Genomic DNA, 11,104 nt, shown 5'->3' with positions numbered 1-11,104 from the left:
TCAAAATGTCTACAAAGTTATAATTTTCCAATATACAAATAATTTTCAAAACCCAGACATTATTAAATGTAAGCCAAAGTTGTTATACAAATAGAATACACACAAAGATCAAAAATATACATATTCTCTCAGCAAACTTTGTCATATAAATAAGAAAAATATATACAGCTGGTATTTTCAAAGTACAATTACCTTAAATAACACTGCAACCACATATAGAAACACTAAAACAAAAGTTAAAAGGACAACAAATTCATTTTACAACATCTACAATTATAAAGACACATAAAACCAATCTTAGGGAAATGTGTACTCCATACTGGAATCTTAATTTTCACTTTATTTCTTTAGCTTATTCTCTGGATGGGTGAAAGTCATAATTCACCAGCAATCCTTGACATCTAAAACAAATGACAGAACATGTGAAGAACTATATAATCTAGGTCTTTGAATTTTGGGATTGATGTAAAAGAATTTTTAAGAGCTAAATTTGTATAAGCATGTGTTAAAATTTTCCAAGTAAAATGAATATTGACAAATCAACTCACTTAAGCTGGAAATGTCAGAAGAAAATTCAGATACTCAAAAAAATCTAAACACAGTGAGCAATAAAGAAAAATTATGCCAGTGGTTCCCTAGATAAAAACAAGGTTTATGTTTTGCCCCAGAAATTCTCCTTCCTTTTCTGAGCTCGTGCCAGAGTTTGAAAAGCCCGAAGGCTAGACGCAGCAGAGCGAGCAGAAATCTCAGACAATCTGTCCTCATCTGTAATGAAAAAAAAATCCCATGATTATGTTCTGTACAAAAATACCTCCTGAATAAATATGATATTTTATATAACATTAACAGAAAATTAAAAACATCAAGCCTTATAATTATATCAATGTTGGGTCTATCAAAAAAAATAGTAATCTATTAAATGTAAGATTTTAACATTTTCATGGTAATTTTCCAAGTTTATCTTACATAGATATCAAACATTTTAATCTGAAATGAGCATTTTTTTCCCTTTCCTGAAATCCTATAATGTCATTAATTAAACACAGCTAATGATTTCAGTATTACTTGGAAACAATTCATCATGACACTGTTTTGTCCTACTTTCAAAAGCACAGCTATTTGGGGCAAAAAAAAAAAAATTAACTTTTTTAAAAACAAAAGCCATATATTAACATCATTCTTATATCATATTTCTAAAATAATGTCACTAAGTACAGAAATAATGTTTGAATATTCTTCCTTATTGCTGAAATTCCTCATTTCTGAGTAAGCAAATCTATAATATTTATTTATAAGCACTGTTCTTCTACTAAAAAGAAAAGATAATGTGATTCAAAGTTGCCAAATATTTTGCATTTTAAAACATAACTATTTGATTTCTAGCTCATAAATACTAAAAAAAAAGTCCCAAACTTACTAAAGGAAGAAAAAACTTTAACATATGCAATCTAAAATATAATGTATTAAGTTCAAATTTATTTCCCAATTCAAAAATTTACAAATTCAGTTATTCCATAATTCTTTGGATGAATCAATACAATGATTTCAATTGTTCACCTAAGGATTCAAAATTCTTCCTGCCAATGAATCTGTCAGAATGGAAACTGCACAGGAGAAAAAAGCCCATTTTCCCTAGTGATATAAATATTTTTCAAGAACTGAAAATTGACAATATGCAGGCATTTGAAAAAACATGGATGTAATACTAAGCCAAATTCCAAAGCCCAGAGCTAGACAGGGTAAAGAACAGAAAGAGCACCTGCTGTGTGTAAGGTGCAACCTCTTATCACCTGTTTGCCATAAAGAATACTCTTCACCACTTGACCCCTGTTACTTATTTGTAAAAAGGGGATAATTTCATCCTCATCACTGTTTCAAGAATCTAATGAAAGAAACATCTGTGGAAATACTTTGTAGGCAATAAAGTGCTAATCGAATATATAAACTATCATATAAAAGAACCTGTATTTTTATCTTATATGTTATGAGACTGAAATACCTTCATCATGAAAGCCTTCATGTTGAGGTAACTGGAAATCATTCATCCTTGCTTTCCCCGCTAAAAAAAAAGAAAGAAAGAAAGAAAGAAAAAGAAAAGCACAAGAATTTATCCTTCAAAATCACCAAACGTCATGTCTGTCTCTTCCAAAATTCATATCAGGAGTGAATTGCCATTGAGATGCCATGAGGAGGTGGGACCTTCCAGAGCTGTTTAGGTCATGAAGGATCCACCTTCAAGAACAGACTGATGCCATTGCACAGGAGTGGGGTGTTTGCTCCCTTTTCCATTTTCTCCTGCCTCCTCTTTGCCCTTTGCCACAGGATGATGCAGCAAGAAGGCCCTCACCAAATGACGGTTCCTCTAGCCTGCATTTCCCAGCCTCCAGAACCATGAGTCAGTCAATAAATTTCTGTTCATGATAAATTACTCAGACTCAGGTTTTCTAACACAGCAGCACAAAACAAACTAAGACATTACAATAAACCCTTAAAGAAAGTAGATGACCAGAAATTTTATTAAGTTTTATATTTCAGTAGAAATTACTATCAAAGAGCCCTCATTAATTTATAATGTACACTGCAAGTACAAAAACAAACTATGAATAACTTCCTAGAATTCTTTTCAGTAATACTCATCTAACATTAAATAAACATAGTAGGCTCCTGTTTAGAGATGGCTAGATATACACATTTATAAAAATGACATAAACCCAGAGGACAAAGACATGTAAGACAAGAAAAAAGCAACAAAATTTTGGAAAGTGGAAGGCAAATCAAAGGTGAGTGAGGTGTGTAGTTCAAGCAAGTTGAATTCTTAAGCCAGTAGAGGAGTGAAACAAGAAGCAACCATTTTCTGCCCCTCATGGCGTGGGGTTTGGGAGTACTGAGTCTCACAGCAAGCTGTAGTGAAGGCCAGATGAACCAGGAAACAGGTTAAAAGTCTTTTGCAAAACAGCTGGACCCTTAGGTTCTTCTTAAAACTTACATAGTGACATAAATATTTCTCTCCTAAAAGAATAAATGGAGATTTTGTCTCCAAAGGCTCATCAGATACCCTGAGATCAAGGGTGCCATAGTCAAAACAGGATTTTATACACATATAACCACATAAATATTTATATTTTAAAAACTGTCTCTTCAAATAGATAAAACACTCCCTCTATGAAGTAAGAATAGGATGCCATATAAAATGAGTTTACAGCATTAAAAAAAAGTTCTTAGAAATTAAAAATATTATAGCGATTTTTTTAAAAAACAGAGGGAGGTAAATGATAAAAACCAAGTTAAAACAAAAGACAGAAAATAGGAGGAGAAAGAAGAGAGAAAAGAAAAGAAAAAATCATATCCAATTTCTGAATAACAGGTGCCAGAAAGAGAAAATTAAGGGAAGGAAATTACTATCTAAGAAAATTTCCCCATATTAAGAATTTTCCAGATTGTTGAAAGACCTACAAAGTACCAGTAAAATGAATAAAGAGGCCCCCTCCAACACACAGCATTGTGGACTAACAGGGCATTTGGGTGTAAAGAGAAGATTCCAAACGCTACCAGAAAAGAAAATGACACATGCAAAAGACGAAGAATGAAAACAGCATGAGACTTCTCAAGAGTGACAGTGGAGGCCAGAAAACAGCAGAGCAATGCCTAACAATGCTAAAGAAAAACAATTTCTGGTCTTAAATTCTACATCTAGGCCATCAAGCCTGGAGGAAAGGGGCTACTAGTATCTGGAGGTTACCCACATATGTATGAGTAAGAACTTAAGACAAAACTCACACTTACATATAAAAGTAAAAACTGAACTTAAGTGCATCATAACCCAGTGTCCTAAAGAGAATTTTCCTATTTAAAAAAATAGGAAGATGGAAGGAGACCCTCATTGTTATACAAAATTACATATAAGATGGTGTGAGGGGAAGAAAAAAAAGAGAGAGAGAGAGAAATGTGTCACAGTAGATTGGGTAGAGAGAGGTGAGGGGAGGGGAGGGGAGGGGGGATAGGTAGGGCAGCAGAATACAACAGACACTAGTATGGCTGTATGTATAATCGTGGCTGTATAACCAATGTGATCCTGCAATCTGTAAACGTGGAAAAATAAGAATTCATACCCCATTTGAATCAAATATATGATATGTCAAGATCATTGTATTGTATAAAAAAAAGAAGACATGACATAGAAGCTGAGAAATTCAAGAAGGAATACAGAACATTTAAATGAAAGATACCTGGGTAAATATAATTTTAACATGTAACAAGAAATGATGAAGAAATCTATGAAATAATAAGACAAAATGGCCCCAATAATATGTGTACCATCCCATATGAAACAAAACTTCCGGGATCAGTTAGAGTGTGACATTGTTCATCCTCATCAATAATTAATAGAAATTAAAATCAAAAATAAAGACCACTAAATACTCACGAGAATACTAAAATTAAAGGTTGATAATAGCCTACTGTTGGTGAGGTTGGTATAACAAGAACTCCATTCACAGATGTTGGAAGTAAAATTATCAGAATCACCGTGGAAAACAATATAACATTATCGTAACTAAAGACTGCTTCATTACCCAGCAATTCCATTCCTTATGTTTACCCAACAGAATCAGGAGCACAAGTACAAAAAGACATGCTCAAGAAGATTGGGGGGAGCATTATTTGTAGTACCCCAAACTGAAATAACTTCAATGCTCATTGAAAGTGGAATAATAAATGAACTATGGTATAGTCACACAATGACCAAAAACAAACAAAAAACTAAATATCATGATATATGATATCATGTTAGCTAAATATCATGATATATGTATCATACATAAATATATGTAGTACACACTTATAGCATTTTACCTCTCTGTGCCACTTTCATTTTAAAAGGCAAAAAATTAAACCAAAATAATTACCATTATGCTGAAATTCTGGATCTCTCAGGGAGCCCTGAATTCGACGAGCAGGATGCCAGTAGGAGGGAACACCCATTGGAGAAGGCAACTGTCTGGGAGTGTTTGTGGGATATTCTGGAGTTTTTGAAACCTGAAGAGCTGTCTCAGCAAATTTAGGGAGATTAGTTTCAGAATCTTCCCGCAAAGGCAGAGGATCAATTGTTTTTATACCAGCAGCAGGAGAAGTCAGTAGGGATAGAGCACGACTTCCTTTCTAAACACCAAAAAAAGAAAAGATACATACACATATATTCATATACAGATAAAGAAACCAGGAACTCAAAGTTAAACTGAATGACCATTAAAACTCATAGGAAAAAACACGGGACATTCTATGTCATCTCCATGGAAAGAAAATTTTATAAGCATAACATCCAATATCTATCAATGATTTGGCTGTATAAAAACAAAAAAATACATTAAAAATCAAAAGAAAAAATGGCAAATTTGAGGAAAATATATAACTTGTATGATTGAAAATGAGTTATTACTGCTCTATAATATTTAAAGTACTATGAAAAAGATAAGCCTAAATAAAAAGTACAAAAAGAACATGAATAAGCAATTCATATACACAAATACAGCAAACATATTCTACTTTGTTAATGTTCAAAACATTATAAAATGAATGCATTGAGATAATAATTTTTTTTTATTTCTCAAAACCCATAAACCTGGCATTTTCTTGTTTTATGATATGAAAAATTCAAATACCATGCTAATTTTTACTCAATATGCTGAATTTAATGAGAATGATCTAAACTTTTTGTTTTAAAGGTATGGTTGCTATAAGTAACTTACCTTGTTATTTCCATTTTCCTTATATGTGTTTTAAACCTAAAATTAGGTTTTGAAATTTATCAATTTCTTCCCAAGTTAGTCTATTAACATAATGAATTTAAGCAAAAGATTTTTATGATGTCGAAAAATCTTTTCATTTATGGAATAAGCCCTACCTACTTTAAGATATTGTATTGTTTTTAACAAGTTCTTAGATTCATTTGGTATTTTATTTAAAATTTCTGTCTTCTCCAATACCTACATCACAGCAAAAATAAAATACGATAAATTTTTTGGTGAGATACCAATTATTTGCTTACCAAACAGTAAAAATTCTTTAAAAAAACAAAAAGCAATAATACCCAGAGCAGGCAATGATATGGGAAAATTGGCATTCTCCATAGACAGACTGTGAGCACAATCTTTCTGGGATGTTTTTGTAAAACACAGCAAAAGCCTTAAAATCTTATGTCCTTTCATCATGCAGTAATACTTGGGGAGTAAATATTTACAAAAACAAAGAGAACAATATGAACAAAAAGGTAGCCAAAGGATGGATTTCTTTCTTTTTTTAAAATTTTTAGTTGTCAATGGACCTTTATTTATATGCAATTCTGAGAATCAAACCCAGTGCCTCACACATGGCAGGCAAGCACTCTTCCACTGAGCTAGGACCCCAGCCCAGGATGGACTTCTTTATAGCATTTTTTCAAAATAGAAAAACTAAGAAATCTAAATAAAAAATAATTTTCAGCAAAATCTAGTTTAAAAATTACAGTAAACTATAGATTGTATACTATATTGCCATTAAAAATAAGATACTTTGAATGGTATGAAAATATGTTCACAATACAGGGCTAAGTAAGAAAAACTAGATTAACATATACACATACAGCTGTATACCTCAAAAATTTAATAGTGAATGTCTCCAGAGAACAAGGATGAGACTATTTTCTTTTATGATTTGGTCTAGTATTTTCTGTTCCACAATGATAATGTATCATTATCCTAAAATCCTGATGATTTTACTTTTTAAGAGAATATAAACTAACAAAATTAAATACAGTTCCAAACTTTCCTGATCATTCCTTAAATGTTGCCTTCATTATTAGCTTTGAATATATAAATGCAACATTCAAAATACTGCTTTTTAACCTCAGGTATCATATGCTGCAATTGGAGGTTCAAAGTGGAGATAACACGAAGTCTCAACCAACAAACATATTTTAAATCAAGACCTAGGATAAAACCACAATCTCCCACTTGCTTGACTTTTTAACTATATCACTTAACATAACAAAAATAACTCTAAAGGGAAATTGTTCTTTTTTTTCATTTATCAGCAAAGTTTAGATTATTTATCAAATCAGTTTTATATTATTAAAGAAAATCTGAAAATAATTTGAATGCTTAGGGTTCTTGGGTTTAATGTGAGTGATGACATGATCTGTTTTTGAGTCTACAGCTCCTTACTGGTCTCAGTGCTTCCACTCTGCCCTGTATACAAAAGTTCTCCAGTGAGTAGCCAGGGTGAGTTGATTTACCCTATAAATCAGGTCCTATTTGCTTTGCTGCTTCAGATCTCCAAGGGCTCCCCAGTGTTATTAGAGAAACATTCAAATTCTTTACTCCACTTCCCTTTCCAGCTTCATTTCCTACTCTCTCCTCTTCCCTGTTTGGGCTCCAGCCAAAGGGCCATTTCACTCTGTTTAAACATAAAATGTGTGCTTCACTCTTCTAGCTAAAAAGTAAGCAATATTATAAATTAACAAGGTCATAATTTTACTGCTCTTTGCTTTATTTCCTTTCTGCAAAAATGAACAAAAAATTAACATGACTTCTAAGTACAACTGCTTTAAGAAAACAAAAATCATGCTTTGTAGAGTACATCAGCAGCCTGAATTTTATCTCTTGGGAATTAAAATAACCTTAAAATGTGTACTTGCTTTCCAATGAGCATATGACAAAACTGAAATTTTTATAGATGGTAAACTTTTTAATTTCTAAAAGTAACACAGAAGTACAAGGTCTAACCAATTCTATTCTCTTTATCTCAAAATATTGTAATAAATATCAATTATCCTCAACTCACAGTCAAAGTTATAGTTTTCAACGTTCTTTCCTCAAATAAAATTTGGTACTAAGACAAAAGGCAAAGGCAACTTAGGTTATTTTTCATATTGCTAGCATATCATATAATTAATGTTATGATTGTTCAGAATGTTTAAGAAATCTTTTGAGTTTGGAAATCTGCTAAAGTAGTGTCATTTATTCAGTGATGCACTCTAACTCCTCTCCTCCAACTTTGTGATGGCAATTAACTTTATGGGATGAAATTGCTTTTCAACAGCAAGTGATTTTGTTTTCATTGTAAAAAGTTTTGGATTTTGTCTCCTACATTTTTAATCATACAGAAACACTAAAAATATCATTTTTTTTCTTTAAAAAAGAAAAAAAAAAACAACTTAGCCCCAGGTAAGGACACTTGCACTTGCTATTCTTCCTACTTGGAAAACAATCTCAGCATCAAGGTTTGGCACTGTTCCCCTCACACAGTTTCTTCCACTTCTTCAGTTTCATCCACTTCTATCCAGGCCTGTTCTCATTAGCCCAAGACATCCCAACAACATCCCCTACTTGGACTACCTCAATGGACTTTAAAAGAACTCCAGTCTACTCTTGCTTTCTAGGATAACCACCAAGAACTTGCAAAATATAATCAATCACAGTACTCCATTATTTAAAATATTTTGATGGCTTCCCATTGCTCTTGAGATAATAAGAGAAATTTTTAATGCTGCTATCTTTTCTAGCCTCATGATCTACCATGCTCCCCACCACACAATGCACTGGTCCTTATTTCTTAAAACCTGTGTTCTTTTTCTCTACAGATTTTGGTACGTGCTATGCTCTTCCTCCCCACCCTTTGTACACAGGGCTTCCACTGCCTCTTTATCTCAGGTGAATTATGATTTCTTCTAAGAGGCATCCTTGATTTCGAAGATGCTTCCCGACTTCCATGATCAGGTCAATTCCTTCCAGAACAGCACTATATATTTCAGAGTTTGAAACCCAAATTAGTTTTAATTTCTAAATTTTTTTTGTATGATTGATTAGTTTGTCTCCTCACAAGACTATAGGTTCCACAAGGTCTTGTATCATATCTGTCCTTATTTGCGTCACAGCCATGCTATCTAGTATGTGTATAAATGGAGAAGCAACTCCTGCTGAATAAAGAAAGTAACACACATCTGGGTTTTTAATATCATTTATAAAATCTGAAAATGCTACCTGAGGATCAAACCAATATCATGAGAACTCTATAAAATTTTGTGAGACAGTTATGTTTAAGGATTAAAATCACGAGCTCTGAGGATAGACCAACCAAAATCCAATTCTATTCCTCCACATGACAACCATGTGACCTGTTTCATTGTCTAATTGAGCATAAAAACACCTCCCCAAGTTTATACATGTAAGGTGAAAGTCACCCTAATTGTTGCTACCATATAATTTCTACACAATTTAAGGTATGTGATTAAAAGTTAATGGTGAAAAAGTTCCTGAATATTATGACTTAGTCTAATTCCTACAGCAAAAAGAGATATAAGGTGCTATTAATCAAATGTAATTAAGTAATGGGAATAATTCATTAGAAACTAAAAGACTATGGGTTTAATTTCATACGTAACAATAGTTTTTATAAGAAAATAAAGAAAAAAACTGATTTGGCATATCAAGTTTAATGACTCAAGTTTAATAACTCTACCAACAGCAACCAAGGGATAGAAAATAAGAAATAATCACATCTAGTTCCTAGTCCAGACCCTGATGCTACTTGTGACAGAAAATTCTGGTGGCAGAGACTTCTAATCAAGTTATGAATAAAAAATATGCTTGTTTCAGAAAAGTTTGTAATTCAAATGTTATAATATATATATTATAATATATATAGTATAGTGTACCCCCTGAGGTAGAGATTGGCATTAAAATGTCAAAGGACATTATTAGTCTATTTATATTATTCAAAAACTTAATTCCACAATAAGTGAAAATAATACATACAAATCCACTGCAAACAACAAATTATGTCCACCCACTGTGGCTAAGTCTTGTGTGCCCAGCTGCCTAAAGCTTACTCCTTCCAAGTGGCAGCCTGGACTCCTGAGGAGTGGGCAGAACAGTCCATGGGGGCAAGTGATCGTCAGCATTTTATTCTGATCAATCCTCTGACTATCCTCCTATTGTCACATTTCATTTAAGAAACCAATACATGCATAAGCAACAAGAAATAGTTCAGATATTCTATCACCCAAATGATATTCATTCACCATGTATATAATAAGTAGCGGCTCTGAGCTGGCCTCTATTCTGAGCAGTGGGGTTAAGAGGACCTCTGATACACTCCCCCACCTCTCCCTGAAACCCCTAAAAAGTCCTACTGTGTACTCTACAACTCATGAAAAGCCATTAACAAAATCACACACAGGTTTTCAATCCTTTCTCTGAACGTTTTCTATTCTACTTTAACCACTTACACCCATGAATATATGTGAAACCTTGTCATTACTAGTAACTGCAACCTCTTCATAATCTTAACTCCTAACCAACACACCTCTCCTAACTTTAAAACTAATCTCCACAAGTACCCTAATTCTAACAAGTGTTTAAGGCTATGAAGACTTTCCTCCCATTGATCCTGCAATGTTTGCATTGTCTCGTAACCTTCTGCTGTCCTGCCTAATGACTTCCACAGTCAATTATCATAAATCACTTCCCTACACACACTATAATTCCCTTAGCCTGTTTCTCACTTTTTTCCCTTAACAAAACATGTTTACAAGTAGTAGTTAAATCCAACTCTACCTATCCTTCATCTCTGCAACCAAAAATATGCCTGGAGAAAAACACACAACCTGTCCCATTTGTTTTGTATCAAATTTGTGACCACTAATCTACAACAGACCTTACCACTGCCTTCCATGTTCCACATTTCCCGTTGCTTTCCTATTCTCTGATAAGTCTATTTTATGACTCCTTCCTTTTCTTCAAATCTCCAACATTTTCTTCCCCAGCCTCATTTGCAGCAAGGATATTCCTTTATACATCACCAAGAAACAATCAGAAGACTCTCTCCAAAAGCTCCTTCACATCTTCCTATGTTCGTTAGCACTGCACAGGAATTCTGCTTCCCTTCTTCTAACAATGAAGGAATGTCAGACTGCCCAAGACCAACCCTTCAAGTCCCCACCAGATCCCAAGCCTTTTCTCCTACTCAACATCTTTGAACAATTGTCCCCATACTCCTGCTTTGCTAATCTTCTCTGTCTTCAGAATTATAGTCATCAACATACAAACATGCTGCTACCTTTCCAATCTCC

The 11,104-nt window shown here is 33.3% G+C and overlaps 1 protein-coding gene across 3 annotated transcripts in view; it reads right to left on the bottom strand.

Moving 5' to 3' along the window:
- Window positions 1-652: 652 nt before the first annotated feature.
- Window positions 653-11,104, bottom strand: part of Saxo6 (stabilizer of axonemal microtubules 6) — a 30,423-nt gene continuing 19,971 nt past the window's right edge. For all 3 annotated transcript variants that reach the window (XM_026386677.2, XM_026386678.2, XM_026386680.2), the window contains 3 exons: window positions 4,905-5,157; window positions 2,000-2,059; window positions 653-765 (listed from right to left, as the gene is read on the bottom strand). In XM_026386677.2, the coding sequence (XP_026242462.2) occupies window positions 653-765; window positions 2,000-2,059; window positions 4,905-5,157 (426 nt within the window). The remainder of the gene's footprint in view (window positions 766-1,999; window positions 2,060-4,904; window positions 5,158-11,104) is intronic.

Source organism: Urocitellus parryii, chromosome 5, assembly GCF_045843805.1.
Source record: "Urocitellus parryii isolate mUroPar1 chromosome 5, mUroPar1.hap1, whole genome shotgun sequence".
NCBI classification, from domain to species: domain Eukaryota; kingdom Metazoa; phylum Chordata; class Mammalia; order Rodentia; family Sciuridae; genus Urocitellus; species Urocitellus parryii.
This window is presented reverse-complemented; position numbering and strand designations above follow the sequence as displayed.